A 26,047-nucleotide genomic window follows, 5' to 3' on the forward strand; every position below is an offset into this window, starting at 1 on the left:
AAATTTTTTCCGGATAAACCCGTTAAAAAAAGGACAGATCTGTCCGGAAAGAGGACAAAATGGCAGCACTGATGCGATTTATGGCATTACTGGTTGTCCTTAACATTTGTCCGCCTCCATGAGTCAAAGGCCAGTACATCAAGTGCTTGACAGCAGAAGTCCAAGAATAAATGATTGTCCGAGTTGCTGGGCAAATGAATGCCAGTGTGTTGCACAAATGCATCGCCTGATATCGATGGCACCGCGATTCGCGAAAATTCGACAAGTATTTCAATTTCATGTTTCACGCGTCACTAAATGCCCATTTGAATGCCGGCAGCCGAATTTGCATACATTTATGCAACTGGCAAAAAGTTTGGCCAATTGCCTCACGAGCCGCAGGCTGACAACTCCGAACAAATCAAATACTACATATGAGGTTGTGCTGTTCTGTTTGTTAATTCTTTAATGGTTTCCACAAATAACAAACTGTGGTAACATGGTCATCAATATTGGCTTACACCGAAGGGAGCTTGTAACAAATTATATTCCGCGATAAGCATTATCTGTATAACAATAATAATGAGGCTCTCTTAAAACTGCATTACACATTGAAAACATTTAAAGGGATTTTAAGAATATTTTTAATCCTTTTATCAGCATTAAATGTTAATATTATTTTTAAATACTATCTTTATTATATTATTTTCTAAGTGATAAAGAAGAAGAGATATATTGCTAGACTAATAGTATAGAACATTAATAGACAATCAGGTAATTCTAGCTTATAATTCTACTTTCTATTTACAAAGTACTCATATTAAAATCTAGCCATTCGAAGGGCATCACTCCATTGCAGTGATCGCTTGCAGTCCTTTTGATCCCTTGGTTCTTTGGTTCCTCTTCCTGTTTAAGGACATCCATACATATGTCCTGCCCTCGGAGATTCACTCGTAATGAAGGCAATTTCAGTGGCCTGCCTATCGGTTAATCACATGGCTCTGCCTTTGATTCCCGCACTTTTCCTTTAGGAAATTATCCTTAGAGTCCTGTGGTCGAGGTCCTGGCACACGACGTCTTTCGTGGCGGTGGCAAGTCAGATGTGTAGTTTTGATACCGAGACGAGCAGTTAATGGCCTGCAGGAACGAAAGGAGAGAGACTGAGAAAACGAAGAAAACGGAGTGGGGAAAGTGATGGAAAATTGGCAGAATTTAATGCTAAAAATAAATAAAGGACTGATGGCCCAGTGAATGTTCCATTCACCAAATAATCGGCCCAAAAATATTTGATTAATGATGTGCTGTGTGTTTTTGGATGCAGAGTCACTGGCTGTTTGGGGATTGGAAATGGAAACGGGGCGAAAGCTATTCCCTTGTCAAGGCCTCTGGCTGCGATTGTTGCCGTCGCTTTGCATTTGAATGATTAGATTTGATTCAATATTCAATTATTAAAGTGGTTTGAGGTGTTGAAATGCCGGCAGTCAGAAACCCAGTTGCCAGGCAACTGAAAACTGGGACTACTGGAATCCCTCTGCCCATTTGGTGGGGTGAGAGTTTGCATATAAATGATTTATGAATTTGCGCTTTGATTGAACTGCCTGAAATTGTTGATTAGTGCCTCGTCACAGGAGCAAAAGCAACAACAACAGCGGAGTAACTCCGTTTGCAGATAGCGAAGCTCTGGGGAAATGAATTACGGCTTTTGAACCGCCGGCAGTTACGGTCTTTGGCTTCCTAGGTGCGCTGTGCATTCGCATTGTCTGGGCTCTGCCCCCTCTCATTATTCGATTACGGACAACAGCGGAAAGCTTTTAAAGCCGGTAGTTAACTACAAATTTGCGGCATATTTGCCTATAACCAAAATGTAAATATCTAGGTATTTTAAAAATGGTATTGTACAAAAAATATAGGTTTTTATCACTAATATGTAACTTAATTTGTTCTAGAGACTTGTAAAAAACATGCGTAAACAATAAACGAAAAATACGTAGTAATATTTGATTAATCTACATGTACTTTTAATCCAAATAGATAGTGAAAAAATGAAGCTGTATTTGTACAACAAACATTTTAATGGAGATATCAACAAAGAATAAAGCCGCAAGCCCTAAAAGCTTTATTACTTCGGTATATGTTTGTAAGCGATTAAATTACACCGTTTTGTATAGATTAAAAAAATAAAATAAAATAGTATTGTGTTTACAAAAATCTAAAAGAAATAGGAAAGGGTGATACTAAAAATTAATTAGATTTAAATTTATTTTTTATTTGTTATTAAATGTAATTAGTTATTTAATCGGAAAAAATATACATAAAGCAATATTAACTCCGCCTTACAGTTATGTTTAATAGGTAGTTTTCTCAGAACTCACATCCTGATGCGTCGTTGTCCTTATGCCGAACCTCTCGGATTGCAGGCTCTGTTTTTTCGGGCATAATTGGGTTACAGGATTTTTGGCAAGGCGTGAAAAGGGGAGAGAGATCAATGGAGAATTCGACCGATTCGGCACATGAATAAATGCTTGTCCAATATAGAAGGGCCAATCCCGCGGCCAATTAATCAGATTGACATATTCCCAAACACGTGGTATCCGTAATAGGGCATTCCAGGAACAAAATAGCCCAAAAAAGCATACAAACAACGCAGGCCAGCAATTTAATTAACGTAATTAATCTAATTTAATGACTTGACAAACACATCAATTAGCGAAAGGCAAACCAAGACAGCATCCGGAGTCCAGAATCCAGGAACACAATTTATATGCAAAGTGTTTCGGAAAAGCTGGGCGGAAAAACACGAAGGACCTGGACCCACCACGCACCGCAGCGGGAAAACAAATTAAAATATTAAAATTAAGCCACAAAATGATTGAAAGGAAATGTTGCCGCTCGGCAAAAGTAAAATTCGCCGATCGATGAGTACAATGTCTACTTTTCTGTTCTCTGTTTTCCTTGAGCCTTGAGTTTGTGTCTGTTTGTCCCTAAAGTAATTAAAAGTAAGTAAAGCAAAATCCCACCCCCCGGGGGGGCTGAAAAGCGAGGGGGCGCGGTGGGCGTGGCTGTCCAGTGATTTGCGTCCCGCAACGCTTTTTGTGTTTATGCAAATGGTCGCTGACCAAAAGAATTAATGCGTCCCGAAAGTGAGTTGAATTGGAATGAGCCTCCAAAAGCAGCACAGGAAAAAAATATTTAAAAAAAAACTCAATTTGGTATTTAAAAACCGTATTTTTAGAACTTTTAAGGAATTATATAATATGAAATTAATATGTTTGAATGTTTTATTGATATGAAATAAGGTAGAAATTACCCTATTTCACATAGAATTTTTTTTTGTGTGCAAGCAGCCTGTCAGCCGTCTGTTTTCACTTTTTTTTGGGCCCCCCGTTTTGTGGGCGGAACATCAACGGATGTCAATGAATTTACAGCGGGGGGAATGGAAATGGGAATGGCTATAAAAAGAGCGAGCCACAAAAAATGTAAAGCCTGTAATTTCCCATTGTCTCAATGCGTTGCTAATTTCGGGCATTTCTTTAAATAGCCCAAACCGAAACGGAATCATTTTGTATTTTAAAGCCCAATTACTGTGCAATTTGAGGGAAAATTGTGGAATGCCAGACAGAGAAAGGAATTTTACTCATTGCAATGCCTCGTAAACTACTTCGATGCACTTCATTAAATTGACAAGACAAAAGATTTCCACTCACACACACTGGTCCAATAATGGAAAATATTTTTCATCCATAACCAGGGGAAAGAGTGCTCTTTTGTGTTAATGCCCCGGCAGCTGCGAATCGTCGGATTGTTTTGCCCTGTTTTGCCGGCCATATAAATAGAGAAATGAAGATGGACGGACGGTCCATCGGTCAGATGATGATGATCCAGTTCTGAAATTATTCTGTAAATTCTACATATTTATATCTTAAATATATAGATTTTGATGCTCAAAATCCGACCCACGCGGCGTATGCGCGTTTTTCGCACTTAACTCATTAAAAACGCTTGCCCATCCAACATTTAATGGGGAAACACGCGCAGCTGCTTTTGAGATGGATTCTATTTGGTTGTCTTCTGCTCCCCTTAATAACGTAAATTATTTAATTGCATTTTAGATTTTTGATTTGAAATCAAAACATTGGCTCATTTAAAAACTCATTAGGCATGGAAATGGAAATGCGTTTGAGCGGAAATGAATGTTTATGGATGGAAAAACGAAGGCCTATATGATTTTTTTGTTGTTTGTCAGTCAATAAATCAGTGCGATGGCTCACTTCACAAATTATGATGAAATGCAAGCGAAAAACAATGCTCTGAAAATAAATCAAGCGGCAGTCGAATCATCGATATATTGACCCAGCACTCAGATCTGTCCCTTTCGAGGACCCTTGGTCCTTCGGCCACTTGGCTGCAGCCACTCACCTTGTAGAAGGCCTTCCGGAAATTCTCGGAGAGGAAGGCGTAGAGCAGCGGATTGATGCAGGAGCTGCTGTAGGCCAGTGTCTGAGCAGTGACCTGAATGATGAGTTTGCTCAACGTGTTCGTCTCGATGACATTCAGCGACTTGAGAAGTAGGATGAGCTGTTTAATAATACCAAAAAATAATAACATATTAATGTACAAATTGTGAAAAAATTATAAAAAAAGTTAACAGAAAATAAGAAATATATATTGTAATAACCTCATTTGGATTTTCGAGAAATAATATGTAGATGACAAAAAGTATTAATGAATTTTAGTGGGTTAATGATATGTTAGCTTTTAATTAATAGTTTTAAATTTCGATTTATGTTGTTCTTAGCAAAGACATTTAATATCGTAAATGAATGATTTGAATGAACAGAATGAATGAACAAAAATGATCATAGAAAATAAACTTTTCGTACATTAATTCTAAACTATTTAGTTTCAAATATATTTAAAAAGGATGAGTACTAAATTAATACTTTCGGTATAGAGTTTATACCATAAAATATGAACTTTATATTATTTAGTATAACAATAATACTACAGAGTTCCAATTATATTTATTTTATTATACCCGTTACTCGTAGAGTAAAAGGGTATATTAGATTCGTGCAAAAGTATGTAACAGGTAGAAGGAAGCGTTTCCGACCCTATAAACTATATATATTCTTGATCGGGATCACTAGCCGAGTCGATCTAGCCATGTCCGTCTGTCCGTCTGTCTGTCCGTCTGTCTGTCTGTCTGTCTGTCTGTCTGTCTGTCTGTCTGTATGAACGCTGAGATCTCGGAAACTATAAAAGCTAGAAGATTGACATTTTGCATGCAGATTCTAGGAGTTCCTACGCAGCGCAAGTTTGTTTCAAAAGGGTGCCACGCCCCCTCTAACGCCCACAATCGCTTATATACGATTTTAAAAATTTCAATATTTTGGAAAAGTAAAAATGCAGTTTTATTGTGTTTATCAATACCTATCGAAACGTAGAAGAAATTTTTTAAATCGGACCATTCGTTAAAAAGTTACGGCGGATAAAAGTTTTTCTCCATCTCTTTCGCACTCCCTTATCTGAGTAACGGGTATCTGATAGTCGGGGCACCCGACTATAGCGTTCTCTCTTGTTTTTAATTTGAACCTAGTATATTTGGGTGTATGTTCTTTGTTATTTCCTTATGTTATTTATATCTTGTGTTTTATGATCTTATATCGACTTATTAGACTTTGGACTCACCTGAACGGGCAGCCAAAGAGAGGCAAAGGCGATGACCACCACGACAACGAGGCGGGTGACCCTCTTGCGACCCCTTTGCGACTCCTTGGACATACGAACCCCGGTACCCTGGCGCCAAAGCCGCATGATCATGCGCATGTACAGCCCACTGATGATCATCAGGGGCAGCAGGTAAGAGCTGGTAAAGAAGGTGACCTGGTAGGTCTTTGGTCCCATAAAGTCGTTCTCCGTGAACTGGCACATTCCGTAGGTGATGTTCTTCTTGGCATCATACTGCACCTGCGGAAATCAATGATACAAAAATGAAAGGGGTATGAGTATCGAATATTGCGGATACGTCATGTTGCCGGTGACAGTTGCATGGCAGCAAAGCAACGTCAGACGACCAAACAGCCAACAGCCAAAAGCCAGACATCGTAAATAAAACTAAACTGTCATACGAATAGTCCGAACTAGTCGACAACTAACTCGCAATCTCACTTTGTTTCTCTGTCGCTGACATTTGGCTGACAAATTGTTCTGCCGGAGTTTTGGATTTGGATTTGGGATGGGTTTCGGGTACGGGATTCGGGCATTGCTATATTCGAACATTGGCTAGACGAGAGGGTCATAAACTGCCTGGTGGTGTATCGTAAAAATATTTGCAGCCTTTTGTTTACATTTTTGTTTACAATCTCCGCCTCTTCACCGCGTCGCTTTCTCCATCGATTAATGCGTGTGGAAAATCGTATTTAAAAAATCTTTGCCATTAATGCCGAGGAAAATGCTTACAAAAATGTTTGTTTATTACCCGCCCTTGTTTTCGTTACACTGAACGAGATGAGATTGAGTTGGGAAATTCGAATCTGCGCAGCGTCAAGTGGCCAAGGCCAAGTGAAGTAGACAAATCATGGCCAGACCCTCTCAGACCCTCCGCTGATTTATGGGTTAATTTCGTTCGCTTGTTCTCCACAAAAACCCAAAGACTTAATAGACTTGACAAGCCATTAATGCCTTTCCCTCGTTTCATTTCGCTTCGATTTGAGAGAAAGCCCAATCAAACAGCTGTCAATCAATGCCATGACCTGGAGATCGCATATCTAGTTACGCAGTCGGACATATGTGCCTTTATGATTATTAGTTATCGATTTCTAATAAAAAGATAATGGCATTCGCTTACAGAGTGCCTACACTGAAAAAAATGGACAAAAGATCATATTAATTTAAATATTTTTTAAAGATCAAGATATTCATATCATTTTGATATGAATAATATTATGTTTATCTTACAATACAATATTTGTTCTACCAATACTAAATTTAATATTTTATGAAATGATAAAATATCAAGTTGATACGTTTGAATCATAAATTTGACATTTATCATTTCATATATGGTAGAAATGTCCAATTTTCATATAGATTTTTTTTCTGTATATGTACGACGATTTGATGTTCGTGTGCAAGTTGGTCTGCTGCTGAGTTCCTATGTAATATGGAAATAATTAATAGCAAACTGTTAATTAACATGTTGATCAAACATGACTTAATTATGCCTTTTTATCGCCTCTTTCTTTGTATTTGCACACGCACGGCAGCGCAGATAACAAAGCAAAGCACACATATGAGCATTCAATTTGGCCTGTATTTTTCCAGCTTAATCCTTAGACAAAGCAAAGCAAACACATAAACAAACAATAATGCGACCCATAGCGACCCTCTTTCCCTTTCCCTTTTTACCCCAACGTAAACAATGAGAGAAAAAAATAACGGAGCGTGAAATGCCATTTAATAAAATATTAGGTTACAATAACAAACAGCCGGAGCAACAGTGGCCCATCGGCATCTCATAGATAAAATAACTCATCGATGGGATTCGTTTAATTAACCGCGACCCCTTCGCTTTTGGCCAAGGAAAGGAGAAAAGTCAGCGGCACACATAAAAAGTTGGTCGTGTGCGATGTGCCATTCGCTTTGTTGGCAGGGGGAAATGTGCGGGAAAATGCCTCTGGCCCAATATGTGACGTCAACAGGAAAATAACCCTTTGACCGGTCGCAATGACTTGTAGTTAATATGCGTTATGGTGAAATCAGAAATATTTAATGTGATATTAAAGGGCTCATACAAATTGTTCTTTTTCTACAAACATATTCTTGTTGAAATCAGAAATATATGCAATAAAAAAAAACCTAGGTGATTTGTTAATTTGTAATCTTAAAGTAACGATTGTAAAAATCCTTAAGAAATTGTAAGAAAGGAAACATTATATGATAGAATAAAAACTATTAAATCGAAAGTAAACCCCCTAAAATTCATATCTGTTTATTTTTGATATCGCCCGCTGATCTTATACAAACAATGCAGATCTCAACCGATTATTCAGCAATTAAATTGTTTCTCGCACTTTTCGCATCGATCATAAAAGCTTAAAGTCCGCCAGGAGCTCTTCAAGGTCGCCACCCGCGAACACATTTATCATACGCAGTGTGCGCCCGGAGTTCAGTTTTGCAAAAGCAAAGTTTCCATAATGACCACTTGTTAGGACTTACGACGGGTCATGATTTACGTGCTTTTGGATCAACAGTTGAAATTGGAATGGAAATTCATGAAAAGGAGGAAAAGAAGGGGTAGGGGCATTATGATACCGCCAGTTGGCAAGTGTTTCTCGCTGGCTATCTGGTCTATAATTAAAAATTTATGAATTCAAAATAGCAAATTAGTAACAAAAACAAATCGGGCGCCGCGCATCTAGCGAAAATGTTCAATATAAACACACAAAGCGGGAGAAACAAGAGATAAAAAGGGGCAACTTTAATAGGGGGCATCTATAATAGTAAAAGCAAATGATTTGTATCACGAAGGATCAGTCGATCGGTTGGTGGGTAGGTGGGGCTATAAGATCTTCACCTTCTGGCTTACGATCTATAACCAGACTATCTATATATTGAAGAACCCGGCAATGACGTGCAGCGAGAGGAATCTAACGAGGTGACGATGATGGAAAGCAATAAATTTGCCTGGTCCGTGTTCTTCGCAGCAGATTAAGGCACAGCAGGCAGTCTAATACTCCCACCACCTCCCACAACTTACCATCACATCGTGTGCGAAGAATACCGGCAGTGAGACGACCAGCACCACGATCCACAGAGTCACGATGGCAATCAGGGTGATGTTCTCCGTTCGCATCATCCGCGATCGAATGGGATGAACCACGGCCAGGAATCGATCAATGGACATTAGGACCAAGGTGTAGATCGAAGCAAAGGCCGTCACCACTATCAAGTACTGGACACTGCGGCACCAAAACACCCCGTATGGCCAATAGTAGACCATATAGTCGGTGGCCGTGAAGGGAATGCAGAGGATGACGAACATCAGATCGGCGGCGGCCAGGTTAACGATCATCAGGTTGGTCGTAGATCGCATATTCTTGTTGAAAACGACCACCAGAATGACCAGCAGGTTGCCAAAGAACCCAGTGATGGCGATAACCCCGAAGAAGAAGCACACGATCCAGGGCAAAGTGCTGCTAATGGACAGCCATTCCTCGTCGGTGAAGTAGGAGGTGCTGTTTTCCTCCATTCTGCTAGAGTTGATTTTATTCAGCATTATTGTAGCGTTCTCCATGATTTTTTTAATATATTTTTTATAACACTTTATTGATTATTTCACTTGATTGTCCAGGGACATTTTCAATTTTCCAACGATTTTAGGGCTACTTTTTTCTCTTTTTCTGTTCACAGTTCATCGAACTCAAATAACAAATTTCCAATTAGGAGATTTCCACAAAGCAGCCGCCACAAAAATTCAATTATCATGCGCAATACTACGAACGTTGAGCATACGCCGTGTGGTACCGAAAACGAACCGAAAAGCAATTTGGTCCTTTGCGCCCGATAACGGTAATTGTGGCCAGGTAGTCCTGAGTCCCGGGTAAGAGGTAAGACAACAATAAAAGGACAGCAGAAGGTGCAGAGAAGGGCACGTCCAAATCGACGCCGTGTGACACACCCTGACGACAAGAAGGACACCAGCAGGATATCCCATCCTCAAGGACCGCACGTCGCTGCACCTACACCATAAATTCAATATGATGTCTTTCTTTTCTGTTTCTGTTTACGTTTCTCCGGGGGTTTTTCTTTTTTGTTGTTTGTTGGTTTTTATTGACAAGCGAATGGCATAAATTTTGGGGCACAAAAAACAGGCGTTTCTAACGTTTCCGAGCGAACCTTCTATATATTTTCTGGTTTGATTTTTCGATTCTATTCTAGTATTTTTGGCCAATTTGGAAAATCCACACACTGCACGCGTTCGTATCCAGTGCCCAACTGATTGCTGGCTGAGCTGGCTGAGGAATACTTCGATGCCTCGGCGGCGGCGGCGGCAAAACGCCGGCAGCGACGCCAGCCATCCCAGCGAGAATAATGGCAACAATAGCAACAACCAGCGGCGTTGCTTTTTGTGCGTGTGAGGGGTGCCGGTACCCCCTCTTGATCCCCCCAATCCTCATCAGCTGGCTGGCCTGGAATGTTTGCTCTTGTTGCTCGAACTGTTGGCCCAATGCTACAACAATTGTCGGGGCAATCACTACTTGTTCTGGGTCTCTGGTCCGCGGGTTCTAGGTTCTGGGTTCTGGGTCCTCGGTCCACCCGCTGGCTTCCATTGTCCTGCACAGCTGGATGTCCTGGCTGGATGTCGTCAGCTTCGTCTCGTCTGGGCTGCTCAGCTGGCGTTCCAAGCTCTGCCGCGTTTAGTACTTTGCTTAATTTCTCTGATTAACTGCCGGCAGAGGTGAGCAAAAAGAAAAAACAACAAAAAGGTGGCACGCGCCTTGGCTCACGCCCCACAGTCCTACACTCAAAAAAATAAAGGATGTAATGATCACTTTTATTTATTTCTTATACTTTCTAAGCATATTCCCGCAGGAGGGTCATACTTTTTTGATTAGTCATAATATTTTATAAAAAATATAATACTTATTGTTTTTACAATTCTTAAATAAATAAAATATATTTTAGAATTGTGTCAATAACACTTATTGTTGAGAAAACATGAATAAGTAATTAAATTCCTAGTAAAAAATATTAAAGCAGTGTTAAAATGACTACTAAAATAAAGTGATTTATTGTTTTTGAAGTTTGGTATTAAATTAATATTGTTTTAGAATTTTTAAAAAATATTTTGTATATATTAACATGATAAACATATTGTTGAGGAATCATAAGTGAATAAGTATATAAATTCTTATTAAAAAAAATATCAAAACAATCTTAAAATGACTCACTAAAATGTGGAAGAAAAAAAAATATTTCTATATTACGGAAAAATTAATAATAAAAACAAATTAAATAAATACAAAATTTTTTTTTTCTCTAGTTACAAAAGTGCCTAGTTGGTAAATGAGGGCCATTGCTTGCCAGTATGAGGCCTTACCTTCAGCTGTTTTTTAACCGTGTAGGATAGATACAGAGATCAGATCCGCTGGCTTAACACCTTCGGTCGCCGGGGACGGCTTGTCACAACATTATATAACCGCAGCCGGCAGATAGCTGAGCTCGGTCTCTTGGCCTGGTTCTCTGCCTGGGCCAAAGCTCCGCCTCATTTACATGCTTTTTATTGCCGCTGCCAACGCAATGCTCACCTGTCACCGGCACTCACCGTCGACGTCGACCGCGCAGTCGGCAGTCGCAGTCTGCGTCAGCGGCAGCCGTGGCCCCCATCAAATCTGCGGCGGGCTGTCCTGTCGCCCTGATGTCCTGATGTCCTGATGTGGGGCCACGGCTCACTGCACCCCTGACGAGGACGTCGCCAACCTGATGAGATTAAATGCGAATTAAGCACCATGAACAATAACAACAACGGTGGCTAAAAAAAATAAACCAAGAAATCGCCCCAAACGACGACGGCGACAATGGACAGAGCGAAAAGCAAACAGAAAATGGCAAAAGGCGGAATTATGTTTATTTAATGTGCAGTACTGCGGATTTAATGAAGTCTTTAATTCTTAATGCAGGCTTATTGCCTATTTAAATGGCCAACAATAGCGGTAAATTGCTTGAATTTTGGCTGCAACCAGAGTCGCCATCTTGGCCATTCGTTTGATTTCATTGCATACTTTGTGGCTGACTAACAAAATGGAAACCGGAAGTGCCAGGGAAAATGAATTGAAAGGTCTTAGAAGATATAAGTAATGCATTAAGCTTAAATGATTCTTTAATTTTAATTTTAGTTTTTTTAATTTTAATTTTTTAATTTAATTTGCAATCCTATGATCATTGTATCTAATGGAAATTTAGTTGAAAATGTGTTAAATTTTAATTAAATATAATTTTCATTTAAATTTTCAAGCCTTTGATTTTACAAAGTATCTGATGGAAATTTAATTGCAAATGTGAGAATGGTCATGGTACATTTTAAACTTATCTGTGAACATTCCAGCGCATATTTAATTTTCATAATATTCAAATTTTAAATCCCCCGAAACCAAACCCTCAGATAAATAACCAACACATCACCTTGAACCACAACTTCTGCAGCGTTTTAACACAAAAATGGAGAGCATTATTCCTGGCGCACACTTAAATTAGCATCTAAATAAATGACTGCCAGACATGAGAGAGTTGGGGACCTTTACATCATCCACACACACTACACCCACTCGAAATTTCCCCTCGCTCTTTCTGGATTTTCCCTTTTCCACGGCCAGAAGCAACAATTTTTGTGTGATGTCAGAAAACTTTCGACGTGATTGAAATGCTTTTTAATTTTTCATCAAAATCATTTCATTGCGTTGCGTCAAAATTGTTTGGCTGCTCCTGGGCGTCATGGGCATGATAATCCATCCGCATGACACACACACACACTCTGTTTTTCACGGGGATCCGGCTTGAAGGACCACCCATCTTGCAGGGACACTGAGCTCAACCTTTTTCGTGTGCTGCGATGGATGGGTTCATTTTTGGCATAATCATGCGATAGGGATTACAAGTCTCTGCCATAAGAAAAACTACAGTGGGTGTGTAGGAAATATTAGCTTGTTAAATATAAATAGATTTGTTCTCAGGACTTTATAACCAAGTCTAATAAAAGCATTTAATTGAAATGCATTTAATTAAAGGCGCATAAAATAAAGTTTTTCAAGTGCTTTCCCCACTGTTCATTCGTCGAAGTCAACCTGTGACAAAAATGATGGATTATCGCCTTTTGCGCTAACGTTCACATGTTTTTATTTACCCTCTCATATACATAGATCCCTGCCCGAACCGAAACCTGACCCTTTTTTCGGCAGCTGCCAGGGGAATTAATAAATGTAAATCCGCCTGAGAGAGTGCCCAAAAAAAGGTGGAGGCAAAGGCGATGGAGTTGGCGATGGCTTAAGCCACACAAAAGACCACACTAATCGCTTTTTTCTCTGTTTTTGGGAACCGGTGGGCGCAAGCCTCGGGATTTGGATTGGAAATGGTTGGGTTTTTGAAGGGGTCGATGGCTACGCCACGGCGACACAACTTTTACACACAGCTTTTGCTATTTAATCATTCAAATTGACTTTTTTTCCTTCTTGTTCGCCTGGCCGCCTGATGGACGTTAATTTTGAAATCCCTTTTTAAACGCTTCCCCACCAGCGGTTATTTTATTCCGCAACTTGGCTCTACGCTCGCGGCTTATAAGTTTTTTAGCCTTCATTTCGTTCCGTTTTTATTTTATTTTCACTCGAATTTCCTTGCCCTTTTTTGTTTTTCCGCTGGCGCACTTAGAATGCGCTGAGTTTGCATTTGGCTTTCATTTTACCATTTTACCGACCGCCATTCTTCTAGCTTTTTCGCCCCCCGTCCAGTTCTTTTAGTTTTTTAATCAAGATGTTTTAAATGCGGCCACGCCAGTGAATGATGGATTCCATTTTGTCTTTTTTCTTTCGGCCCCCAGAACCCCAGAACCCTACAAAGTAAACAGAAAGTTGGTTGCCGGGTTCGGCAAAGATTTATGCAGATAATAAAATGAGTCTTCAAATGAATAATCAAGTTTTGCCCGGCTGGCTGATGGCACCGCTCATAATTAAGGTCCGTTCTTGAGCCGAGCCCCGGTTTTTAGTTTACTCGATGATATTGCACAGCCTTTTCGAAAGCATGCAATCCAGCGTTTTTTTCAAAAGGCAATACAAATTTGGCGAATCCAAGTCAAGGACTGCAGCAGCATTTCAGCCAAATGACGAAGGATTCTTAAAGTGGCCCGGCAATTTAGTTGGTCCAGCGAGTCAGTCGGTTACCTAGACAAAGTTTATAGAAAATTAAATTTTCTAGTGCTTCGCCGTTTTATTACCGAGAGAGAGAGAGGGAGAGAGTCCGCCGCTTTATTGTTACTTGCATTTCAGGTGCAGGACGACAATAAAATGTCGCGGGCGGATGCGGCCATAACTTTCCGGAAACTAGAAGAGCCAAACCGAAACCCAAACCCAAAGCAGCAGCAACTTGTTAGACTTCGCAAGGCTTTTTATACCCTTTAGTCGTAGAGCAAAAGGATATATTGTATTTGTGATAAAGTATGTAACAGGAAGAAGATATAGTCGATCCAGCCATGTCCGTATCTGTCCGTTTGTCCGTATGAACGATAAGATCTCGGAAACTACAAAAGCTAGAATGTTAAGAATAACCATACATATTCTTTGGCTTCCTACGCAGAGCCAGTTTGTTTCAGCTGATCGCCACGCCCACTTTAACGCCCACAATCGCCACGGAGAACCTTAAAAAATGCCTGGCGCTCACATTTTTTATAGATATTGTAAATATGTAAATGCCTTTCTGTTGAGTAAAGGGTATCTGATAGTCGTGTTACTCGATTATAGCGTCCTCTCTTGTTGCTAGTTTTTTTTGTTGCTTTGTTTTTATCAAGTTCCATGAAAAATGCGATTTTTACGCGCAGCTGCACGCGGCTCTTGTGAGGGAAATATTGCTGCAGTCGCCAGTCGCATGGCTGTCAGCCCTGTGGACACACTTGTTGCCCCATTGTTGCGATACGAAATTAACTTTTACGCTTTATTACCGCAAGAATGGTGAAAACAAAACAAATCTTAAGTTGCAACAACTGCACTTTGGAAATTCTCGCAGCTCCCAGCTCCTGGCACACGATGAACTTCTGTTTTCAGTTGGCATTTCAGTTGCTGCTGTTCCTCTGTTTTATTTGGTCTTGTTTCCGGAGTCGCCGCTTTTTGTCGCCGGCATCCGGAGGCCATCAAAATTGCCGGAAGCGCGAGCCGGGCAGTCAGTGGCATTGTCATCAACTCAATTACATTTGCGACTGACTCCTTGCAGCCGAAGGGAACTGCTTTTGTTCGCCGTTCGCCGTTCGCAGTTCCCTGTTCGCTGACTGATGACAGGGCCTCCTAAACAAGCCGCACAATACGCGCGGCGTCGCTGGCTTTTATCTGGCCACGCCCCCCATTTCCCTATCCTTCCGCCCCCAGGACCTCACCCACCCCCCATTGTGTCCTGTCTCGTGTGACGGATGCGACAGGAAACGCTGCGAGTCTTGATAGTCCGACTGCGCCAACAAAGGCTGCAGAAAAAAAAAACAAAAAAATAAAGGAAGTAGCAAGAAGCTGGGGAGCACCTTTTCTTATATCTATGGCGCCATAATTTACTGCCGCCGCCTCTGTAATCTATGGCCATGCTGCTCCACCGGCAGCGGAAATGTTTCACAGAGATTAGCACAACATGTCAGCATTTTGATTTACCTGCAAGCCCAGAGGTTTGCCCACACAAACACTCAACCAACCATCAAGAACTAAGCGGATCTGTTTTCGGGGATATTTGAGTATTGAGTATCATTAGCTGGCATCCATTTCCAATGCAAATTGAAAGGACTGCGAGACGGCATGCGAACGGCAGGTGCTCATCTCCAGCCGCTCCTTGAGCGGATTATCCAGGCACAGGTGCGTCTCGGCGTGCAGGAAGTGGGTGCCCAGGCGGAGCCATCGCTGTGAGTTTCTTGTGGTCTCATTCCTGCCACACGGCTGTAGGGTTATCCCCATACGGTGGCCCACGCCCAGGCACAATTCCCGCTGGGTGCTCAGCTGGCCACTGGTGCGCAGCATCCTCCACTGGGTGATGTCACTAAGATAACAGCTCGCCAGGATCAGCTGGGAGTCACTCTGTCTGGCATGCAGACACCGATCCTCATTCCGCAGCGTTCCCGTCGCCGACAGCTCGTCAAAGTGAATCCTGCCAAGGGACATTTTTTTTAAATTAATAATAACTCAGATAACTGAACACACAGAAAAGAAATATTCAAACAAAATTTACTTTAGTCTTCTAATATAAAAAAATATATTTATAAATAAAACATTTGAAATAAATATATATGGGATACAATTCTCATGTTTGAGCCAATTTTATCCTTTTTGCTTTCTTGTAAATATTGAACATATTTATTTATAAGATTTTTTGTCTGCTAATAATATCTATTTATTAAAAATAATTTATTTATAACAGTGGATCTAGGATCTAGGATTTTGTTGTGGGGGGTGAAATCAGAACAATTACTTTGATGCATACTTTTTGAATACGAAAATTCCTTTTATTTTTCACCCGAAAAAATACCCCCCGTGGATATATAAAATTAATATCATATTACCACTTACCAAAAGACTTAATGAAATATTTTATCAATGAGAAAACAAATTTTCAATTTAAATATACATATGTATTGTTTTGTCATAAAAAGTTTAGGACGCAGAATTATTTATTTTTTACCATTAAAAGCTTATGTAGTATGTATAGTATGCTATAAAGTTTTAGCTAATTCTATTTACTTTTAGGTTATTAATTTCCCCAGTGCACTGACCTTAGTTCGGGACTGACATGCCGCAGATACCATTCGAAGGGCTGGCACTGGCGCTCCCTGCGCAGCCTCTGCATCTCGTCGTAGGTGTGATCCAATGGAATTCGCCTGGCCACCGGCCTCAGTGCGTAGAACATATTTTTATACTCGTCCAGCCAGGACTCGGCAATGATTTTTGAGTTGCTACAGGAGAGGGGGGGGAGAGAGTCCTTCAATCAGCATGCGATTGGAATGTTTATATTAAACGAACGCCGGACGCTGGAATAAATTGAAAAATACCAGAGGCGGTGCGGTGCGGCCATTTCACACCTAATCCCCGACTACTCACTGCAGATAGGTTTCCTGGGCGGGGCTCAACTGCTGGTCGAGTTGCGGGGGAAAGTCGAAGGCATGAAGTCGCCGGAAGATGTGTCCGATTCGACTGCAGGGCACGATCTCAATTTGTCCGCCGCAAAGCCACAATTTAATGGCCAGCTCGATGGACTCGCCGCCCCAGATCTGCGAAGGATAAAGAACAAGAGAAGGGGATAACTTGGAAGTGTGACAGAAAAATAGAGTGACACTGCCAATTAGCCCACTTGACACTGGCTAATTAGGTTTACACAGAAAGAAAATTGACAAGAGATCGGATTGATATGTCCTGGTACATTTTATATTTTTGTAAGATCAAGTTATATCATTTTCATATGAGTAAAGATTATGTTTACCTTATTTTACATTATTTGTTCATATGATATGATAAAATATCATGTTGATATGCTTGAATCATCAATTTGACATAAATCATATCGGCCTTTTGTTAATATAAAATAAGGTACACCTGATCCTATTTCATATCGAACTTTTTTCTCACCTTCAGTTGCGAATTGAAGCTTCCCAGCTGCAAGAACCATTCGCGTGACATCATCAGGATTCCACCGGCAAAGGCAGGACTCTTGTAGGCCATCTCGGGGAGCTCCTTCTTAGCCAACTGTCGTTTCAGCCAGTGAAAGTGGAGCGACCAGTCGAAACCGCCCTTCAGCAGCTCATTGCCCTTCCGGTAGCTCAGGGTGGTCGGGTCAATGGGGTCGAGTAGTGGGCTAACTGCCAGCTGGGGATTGAGTTCCAGTCGCTCCAGCAGGGGCTCCAGCCACCCATCGTTCACCTCGCAGTGGCTGTCCAGGAAGAGCACATAATGTCCTTCGGCCAAGGAGGCGCCCTTGTTGCGCGACCAAATCAGGCCCATGCGCTTCTGGTTTTTTAGAAGGATGAGCCCCAGGCGATCCATCCGTCCACCAAAAACCTCCTCCATCCAACGCCTGAGGTCATCCAGCAGGGTCACTGTTAAAAGAGTGCGATAAGTGCGATAAGTAGTGGGTTGGGGTTAATTTTAGGGTCAATGGCCGACCTACCATCCTGACTGCCGTCGTCCACGAGAATTAGCTCGTGCAGATACTCCTCCGGCGTTCGTCGCAGCAGGGAAACAATGGTGCGCAGCAACATCGAACGCGCCTCGTTGTGGAAACTGATCACCACACTCACATCGGATTGCCAAGGGGGCGGGAGGTTATAAGAGCGGGTCGTACAGCTAAAGTTAAAATTTAAAGCTCCCAGTTAAAATCGTAAAAGCCGATATGGTTAATGTCAAATTTATGATTCAAACATATCAACTTAATATTTTATCAAATGTACTATTGAACAAATATAGAAATATGAGATGAACATAATCTTAACTCATATAAAAATGTTAAATTAAGCTGCACATATGAATCCGATCTTTTGTCAATATTACATTTAATATTATTTCATTGTTTTTATTTTTGTTTAAAAAAGGGTGTAAAAATCTGACAAATATTTAATTTTTATGACCGGAGAGCTTTCTTATCTTTTTTTTATTACTACCTAGTATGCTTCGTTAAGGGCAGTTTTCGTATTACTCCCAAAGAATCACTCAAGTGCAGATTGTACTGGTAAAAATCCTCTGACCTTTGTGGTGTTTTCGAGATAAATTCACGGTATTCCAGAAAGTGCTTTCTACTCTCACTTTCATGATGCAACGGCTGATGAGAGAACTTGATTCAGAAATGGGAGATATTTAATTAGCACTTTAAAAGCACAACTATCTCACTTCACTCACTGCCTTATTATCATAGCTTCCATTACGGATAAATAGGAAAACGAAAAACAGCTGACAGATCACAAAGGCAAGTATATAGAAAATGCAGCGGCGAGGCCGACTATATTTTCTAGGGGCGAACATGGAAAATATACAAAGTGAATATAACTGAAGTGATTCCGATTATAATTCGGTTTCGTTTCCGCATGGCGTTCAAAGTGGTCACAAGTCGGACCGAAAAGCGAAACTAAATCGCTGAGATTGCGACTTCACGCTCAGTATTACTGACTTCTGTTCGGTCGCCTTTCATATTATCACTTCACTGATTTCTGTATTTAATTTTAAAAAGCTCTGTATGTCGTCACATGTGATATTGAATGCCCTATTCGTGACTCGCTGGCCAACATACCATACCATATACCATATCATCGTTTTCTGTCACACTTGTCATTGATAAATGTTCGATAAGTTTAGCAAATATTTGTGTGTGCAGCGCAGCAAGGTGTTAATTGCAGCAAACGAAACTATCTATTACCCATGAGCTGTCAGGTTTTCGGGTGTTAAGGGGTGTTAGGGGGGTTAAGGTGTTAAGGGAAACGAACATGTTATCGATGATATTTCATTCATAGCCCCTTGCCGCAGTTCGCTATTCGCTATCAAACATTCACAAGTTTTTATCCACTGGATTGTGATTGAATGTTATTGATATGGACGCAACTATTTCGGTCAATAGCAAAAACATCGTTTATTAAATAATTGGAATTTGACTTTTGCCACGGGGAATGCAAAGCGGCCTCATTTGTTTAAATTATTTTTGCATTATAATTGCATTATTTACTGTATGTGTGAGTGATTGAGTGTGTGTGTAGCAGCGTGGAAATATTTTGCAATTCATATTTTTCGCAAGCAATTAATTGAGTGTAATGATTTGCACAATTTTCCACCCACTCATTATATACTGATTTGTTTTATTTTCCCCCACATCATAATTGCTGTTGATTTCGCGTTTGGAAACATAATAATACGATGGACTTGCAAATATAGACTATTTCCTATGTCAATCAGTTGATGGCCGGCGGGAGATTTGCGCCGGAGTGAATTAAATTGGCTACCGAATGGCCAGCCAGCAGCCAGAGATTCACCAGCATATTGGCATTGCCTTTTTATGGCCTTTTGTTGCTGCCATAAATATTTCAAAGGCCAGCGTCGCGTCGGTTACGAGCCACAGCCACACATCCTACTCTCTATATTCACAGGAGAAGCAGGAGAGAACTTAATGGTCGACTAACTAGACTATTAGATACCCGTTACTCAGCTAAAGCATGTATCAAATAAACTGCTTGCACTGCTTGAATATCATTATTTGCTCATAACTTTTTAATGAATGGTGCGATATGAAAAATTTCTTCTACTTTTCGTTAGGTAATACTAAACACAACAAAATTGCATTTATACCTTTCCGAAATCTTTAAGTTTGCGGGCGCCAGACAGATCTCTGCGTTTATACGGACAGAAAGACGGACAAACGGACATGGACATATTATTCATACTTTCTAAAAAATATACAATATACCCTTTAACTTCACGAGTAACGGCTAAAAAAATGGAAAAACGGGGAGATGGTAACAACTGTTCATACACATCCACACCCATTGTCCATATTGGTTAGTGTCCGAGTTTGTTGGCTGGAGAGGATGTTCCCCACCTCCCCTGATGTGATTTTATTTAAAATTGTTAGGCAAAGCGGAAGTAACTCATTCAGTTAGCAACAAAATCAGGCGCCATGCCTGGGCCAAATTGGAGTGTGACTTCCGCATTGCATTAGGGTTATACTTGGGTTGTTAGGTCCTTGGTCCTTCGCTGAGCTGTGGCTGCTGCTCAGTTGCTGATTGACTTACGTGCCTCTCGTTTTCCTCTTCGCTCTCGGTTTGCTTTTCGGTTTGTTTTTTTTTCTGCTAGTTTTTCCCTGGTTTTTACGTGCAGCGGAAATGCATTTTTCCAGTCACGTCCCCACCGACCAGACAACAGACAACAGACAAGTGTGCAGACAGAGCCGGAGCTCTCCAATTCCAGCTGGTGCCAGGTAAGACATACGCCCCCACTGAGTGGCAGCGACGTCCGAGGATATTCTTTTGTTTTCGGCGTGGGAATTTATTAAGCCGGGCGTGATCTATGCGCTCAAGCTCGAGCGAATTAAAGTGCTTTGTAATGAATGCACAGGATGCCCAGTAGGATGCTCCCCAGGTTACTCCTAGGGTGTCCTGCCCGAGGATACCTAATTGTATGCCGGGTCGCGTGTGCAGCTTAGCAATTAAGTGGCTCGGCGAAATTCAAGGGCGGCCAAGGCAACAAAATTCGATATTCAATATGTTTTCAATTTGCCAAAGCTCTTCCTTTTTTCTCTCACATCTTTTCGCTTTGCTTTTCGCCTATCTCCTATCAAAGGCAATCGCAAGAGCCGTAAAACAAATAAAAATAAAATGAAATTATGCCAATAAATGAATTATAAGGCGCACGCACAACGCGGCGTATACGCAACGCTAGTCAAAAGGAATGGGCGACAATGCCTAAGTGGCATGTAAATGTGTGTCAGCGTCTATGTGGTGTGACAGTGTGGGTGTTATAGGGCCACTCACACACACATACTCATACACATGACTGTGTGCGTTATGATAATGTTAATAGCCCGGCACAGGCTTCTAAAATTTTATTAGCAGCCGGCTTATGGAACTTTGAAAATAATAACAAAAAACCAGCAAGCAGTGCCCCCTGTTTGCTCACTCACTCTTGTAGCTTTCTGTCTCTCTCTCTCCCTTGGCGGCTCCTGTTGGCCATAAAGAATATTGAGGAAATTGCTTTCTTTGCACTCGAAATGCTCAGCAGACCAGGCCGCTTAGCAGGGTGCACTCATTTCGAAATTGTTGCGTATTATCGTAAAATTTTACGCACCCCCTCAGACACACACACACATGCACAGACGAGGGCCAAGGACGTGCGCACACATACAAATGCGTTTTAAGGCACTGGGAAAAAAAAATCAAAGGGAATCAATTAAAAATAGATTTTGTATAGGTAAGGAACATTTATAAAAGAAAATGTTATCCGTTTATTAAAGAGACTAATTGAAATAATTATTCTAAATATATTTATTTTATATTATGATCTCCCATTATTTAAACACTTTTAAATTATAATCTTTACTCTACTTTAAATGCAAAAAATTAAAAAATTTCAAATATTTTTAATAAAAAATTAAAATTTATACTTCTGTTTTTTTCTGTGTATTGTATCATTTAGTCGCTTAGCATTGTTTGAGTTCTCCCTCGAGCAGACGACCGCATTTTTCTTGTCAAACATTTCCATGTCCATATTCCAGCTGCAGCCACATATTCGCTTATGAGTGCGTGAGGGTCGCTTGAAAATATTTGCAAAAACAAAGAAAAAAATTTGTTTGTTATGAACTGCGGCCGCGCCCTTGAATTATTTAGTTTAATTTACCAAAGTGCTTTTGCCATAAAGTGATATGCGGCTAATTTGCAAGGACCTCAAGGACCTCATTTCGCGGAGGGGGGGACAAATCGCAGCACGAAGATCAAAAAGCAAAATCAAAAAAGGAAACACATGGACAGAAATATAATTTCAATGATTTTCCATTTCGATTTCGGTGGGTGAGGGTGGTGTAGAAAAAACCATTTTAATGATGTTTACACAGTTTGTATGCGCCTGTCAACATCCCATGAATCCGAATACGAATCCGAGTTCCAGGATCCCCAGTCGCCCCCCAGTCACATTATATGGTGCTTTATGGCGATTGACTAGAACTTTTCACTATGCCCGACGGAGTACTTTAGTTGATGACATTATCGCTGCAGTACAAAAGGTTTTTCGTTTCTTTTTTTTCTTTTGCCACTGCCACTTCATCTCAGTGTTTGTACAGTTTCTTCTCATTCATTCTGGGGCCGGGGTTTTTGTCAATGACACTGAGCCAAAGGACTTCCCCTGGCAAAATATTGCTAAGCGTCTGCGCGTTTAATGGCTCTTCTTCGTGGGCAACTTTGATTTGGCAGGCAGCAATTTTTCATTAATTTGATTGAACCTCAGCCAGCCGAACGGAAATGAGGCAGAACAATTTAATGTCATATTTGTGTGGCGCACACACAAAGTTGTTTCTATTTGATCTTGGGCATCGTTTAATTTAAGATAAACCAATTGGAACAATAAATAAGACGATTATGATGTTATTTATTTTTCTAAAAATAATATTGACCACATTTGTTTTTCAATATTTCCTTATTTGTTATGAGCAATTAATTATTTTCTGTAGTATGTAGTTATTATTTTACTTTATAAATATTATATTACAACTTCTTAGATTTTTTACGTTGCTCATACCCAGAAAGGCCAGAGAAAATATACCCATTGTTAGCATGACCACATTTATTACTAAACTCAAATAACAAAAGTCTGGTATTTACATTTTTTATTCAGTAAGTCGGGGTTAGTACTTTTATAATCTTTTGACTTAGCCGTGACTACTTGCGTAGTGACTTTTCCTGTAGCCGAAGTGTGGACGCCAGATGCCATTTTTATACCGCATCCTATGATGTTTTACAGGTGATGGAGTATTTTCCGATTCGGCAAAAATAAGGGTTACCCAGGCCAAAAGCAGAACTATTACCACTTTCAACATGGCGATATTTGCAACTGACTTTTTGTCACATTTCACATAATGATTGTTAATGGATTTCTTAATGGCTATTTATTTACGCTATTTAAAAGGTGTTTCGCTTTAATCGGATAACTGGACGTAGTAAGAGACATTTCCTTAAACTTTAAAGAAATCAATTGTAAATATTTATTTGACATTACAATATTGTATCTTCAATATGGGAGCTTTTAATGATTTCCATGCCTTTAATAGAGAACTCGAGGGCATCGTAGACTCGAATGTACAGATCGACTCCCGTGAAGGCGGGGCAATTGTGGCCCGCCACGTTGATGCCACAGATTTCTTCGCGGTAAATTAAAGGATTCCCCACGGCATTCTGGCACTTGGCCGTGTACTTCATGTTCCTGGCGCAGATCATCGAACCGGTGGCCACAACGCCCCTGGGATCCTTTAGGCGATGCCGGCACTCCTGGATGGGCTTGACGTACGTTATCTGCGAGTGAATACTGTGGCGACTCCGAATCCACAGGGGCAGTTCGACGGGACTGTAGTTCTGAAGTTCCGTATCGCAGAGCTTCACTGTGTCGCCCAATACACTGGAATTGGGCGGGGCGGTGTTTAGTTCGATGGCGATCAGCAGAGGATCGGCACCTTTGAGGAAAGTCCTGTTCACTGGGATCTTGTGCCCATCGAGCACTTTGTCGTTGTACATCTTCATCGACACCAGATCGTTTCCTCCTTCATCGAAACAGGTGGATGCGGTTATTACCAGCTTCTCGGATATTATAGTTCCCATGCAGATGAACTTGTTGTGCTGATAGAGCCGAACCATTAGGAAATGCAGCTGCACCTTCCTTCCGGATTTGGTCAGCCTTACTATGGGCTCCTTGGAGGTCCCGAAATGCGGTGTATCATTTGATACCTCCGCCTGATCCTTACTTTTCGCACTAGCACTTCGTTTGTAATCCATCTGTGTCCTTGGATTGTGCTGCGCTCTATAGGGGCTCAGCAAATAGCGATGAGAATGGGTCTTGCTGGATCCTGAAGCATTCGCCAGGACAACGAGTACCAGCAGCATTTGCAGGATCCAAAGTAAACGCAGCATCGTTGCTCAAAGAAGCCTCTGATACTGACCTTATAACTTGGTATTTCCTTACCATGGAGCTTAGAAAATCAATTTGAAACGCTTATAACAGATTTAAAAGGCCAATTTTACACCCAAAAAAACATGATATGAAACGATGATCAAATTTACGTTATATTTTGACTTGATAAGCTCGAAATGTAAACAAGAGGTCAGTTCGAATTTCGAATATGTCTTTCTTCCTCCCACTCATTCTATTTCGAATCTCCGAGAGAGAGAAATCGGTAGTGCACGGTGAAAGCGATATGAAATTTACCATGCGCATATCGATTTAACCGCTATGTGTATTTAAAATAAAAAGTTTCCATTTTATTTCCGTATTTGGGTAAAATACAAATATTATTCTTAATATCCTTAAGTTTTTGTACACCCAACTACTTAGTAATATTCATCAGCATGCTTGATATGGTGCTCCAGTGAGTCCCTGCCGTCATCGGGAGTTCCTCCCATCAAAGCATCGTCGAAGGGTAAATGGGGAATATTAGAACCAACGTAGACGTTGGGAACCTTGTCGGCCAGGGACTGAAGCAGAGGCGAGAGCGGTATCTGCAGCGAGGCATTGTAGGGACCCGAGGATGTGAAGGCCCTCAGAGCATCGGTGGCCATCTGGATGAAGGGTACGACCACCCTGATGGGCAGGTAAATGTCCATATTCGTAGAGTCATCATCCTCGTCGCAATGCTCCCCATAGATATTTACACCCACCAGCCTGTTGTCCACAATTAAGGGATCTCCTGGCCTGGTGCTGCAGGTGCTCTTCTTCGAGTGCTTCTTATTCCGAACGCAAAAGAAGTCCGGCTCAAAGGTGGATATGTGGAAGAGGTCCTTCAAACCATAATGGATATGGCAGCGTTCGAAATCGAAAACCCGGGTGTTGTAGAACGAGACCTTATAAGTGGGTGGCCCAATGTAGACCATCTTCACCTCATCGCCCATTTGGGGTCTCCTGCGATTCAGCGGAATATAGCGATACTTGCGCCGCTGGAGCTTGTGATCCAAGGCGAGCAGGGCCACATGATTGATGAAGTGATCTTCCCGGTTGACCGGCATGAAGAAGGCCTTCACCTGATGCGGTTCCGTATTGGGTGCGAAGTCAATGGCCGTCAGGATAGTCATTTTCTTTGCCGTAAACTCGTAGGTCGCATCAACTTGGCCGGGAAGGAAGCAGTGCGTCGATGTGATGACCATGCGGTGCGAGATCAAGGCACCCGCACAGATCACGGATCCCTCGTTCAGGATGTTCACGTAGAATGACAGGTGGATGCTGGCATTGAAGGGCGTAATGCTGCGGGATTCCAACGCAGGGACGTGGCCTCGACTTGCCTCGAGAGCCTCGCGATTGTAGTTCACGTGCTGATCGGAACTGTGACGATGATTGCGGTACGTGGGTCGATGGTAGTTCTCCTCGTACTTCTTCACCCACATTGAGGCACTGTAGTCGAGCCCCAAAACTAGAAGCAAAATACATGTGATTGGGAGCCGCATGTTGAAAAGATACTAACAGTAAGCGGGGCAACTGATCTGGTTTCACCATGGCCAAAGGGATTTTCTTAACTAACCTAATTAGTTGCACTCTTAATTCGAGAAGAGAAAGTCACTTGGAGAAGTAACATGTAAAACTGCAGAGTAAATAACAAAAATAAATATAATATATTTTCT

General features: G+C 41.2%; 4 protein-coding genes and 1 long non-coding RNA gene across 7 annotated transcripts; 1 reads left to right on the forward strand and 4 right to left on the reverse strand.

Annotated features, from left to right (window-relative positions):
* Positions 1 to 443: 443 nt before the first annotated feature.
* On the reverse strand, positions 444 to 9,979 carry AstA-R2 (Allatostatin A receptor 2). 2 transcript variants are annotated; one of them, XM_017150754.3, is made up of 4 exons: positions 8,738 to 9,979; positions 5,668 to 5,946; positions 4,396 to 4,554; positions 444 to 1,116 (listed from the first exon to the last, which is right to left on the reverse strand). In XM_017150754.3, the coding sequence occupies exons 1-4, from the start codon at positions 9,272 to 9,274 to the stop codon at positions 1,021 to 1,023; spliced, it is 1,071 nt and encodes a 356-aa protein (XP_017006243.1). In that variant the 5' UTR covers positions 9,275 to 9,979; the 3' UTR covers positions 444 to 1,020. The 2 variants fall into 2 exon arrangements, with proteins under 2 accessions (XP_017006243.1, XP_017006245.1); XM_017150756.3 differs by lacking the exon at positions 444 to 1,116 and adding an exon at positions 2,195 to 2,399.
* A 4,625-nt stretch (positions 9,980 to 14,604) lies between these two features.
* On the forward strand, positions 14,605 to 15,268 carry LOC138913556 (uncharacterized). Its single transcript, XR_011419333.1, has 2 exons — positions 14,605 to 14,693; positions 14,749 to 15,268. It is a non-coding gene; the product is annotated as an uncharacterized lncRNA (long non-coding RNA).
* A 179-nt stretch (positions 15,269 to 15,447) lies between these two features.
* Positions 15,448 to 18,780, reverse strand: LOC108063546 (putative polypeptide N-acetylgalactosaminyltransferase 13). Of its 2 annotated transcripts, none has more exons than XM_070217532.1 (7): positions 18,597 to 18,780; positions 18,446 to 18,531; positions 17,872 to 18,047; positions 17,334 to 17,800; positions 16,809 to 16,978; positions 16,484 to 16,663; positions 15,448 to 15,861 (listed from the first exon to the last, which is right to left on the reverse strand). In XM_070217532.1, the coding sequence occupies exons 1-7, from the start codon at positions 18,717 to 18,719 to the stop codon at positions 15,468 to 15,470; spliced, it is 1,596 nt and encodes a 531-aa protein (XP_070073633.1). In that variant the 5' UTR covers positions 18,720 to 18,780; the 3' UTR covers positions 15,448 to 15,467. The 2 variants fall into 2 exon arrangements, with proteins under 2 accessions (XP_070073633.1, XP_070073632.1); XM_070217531.1 differs by having other exon boundaries at positions 18,362 to 18,531; positions 18,597 to 18,779.
* A 4,615-nt stretch (positions 18,781 to 23,395) lies between these two features.
* LOC108063543 (seminase) lies at positions 23,396 to 24,375 on the reverse strand. Its single transcript, XM_017150667.3, has one exon. The coding sequence runs from the start codon at positions 24,347 to 24,349 to the stop codon at positions 23,441 to 23,443; it is 909 nt and encodes a 302-aa protein (XP_017006156.2). The 5' UTR covers positions 24,350 to 24,375; the 3' UTR covers positions 23,396 to 23,440.
* Positions 24,376 to 24,675: 300 nt separating this feature from the next.
* aqrs (aquarius) lies at positions 24,676 to 25,909 on the reverse strand. Its single transcript, XM_017150672.3, has one exon. The coding sequence runs from the start codon at positions 25,871 to 25,873 to the stop codon at positions 24,767 to 24,769; it is 1,107 nt and encodes a 368-aa protein (XP_017006161.2). The 5' UTR covers positions 25,874 to 25,909; the 3' UTR covers positions 24,676 to 24,766.
* Positions 25,910 to 26,047: the final 138 nt, after the last annotated feature.

This window comes from Drosophila takahashii, chromosome 3R (assembly GCF_030179915.1).
Source record: "Drosophila takahashii strain IR98-3 E-12201 chromosome 3R, DtakHiC1v2, whole genome shotgun sequence".
Lineage (NCBI taxonomy): Eukaryota > Metazoa > Arthropoda > Insecta > Diptera > Drosophilidae > Drosophila > Drosophila takahashii.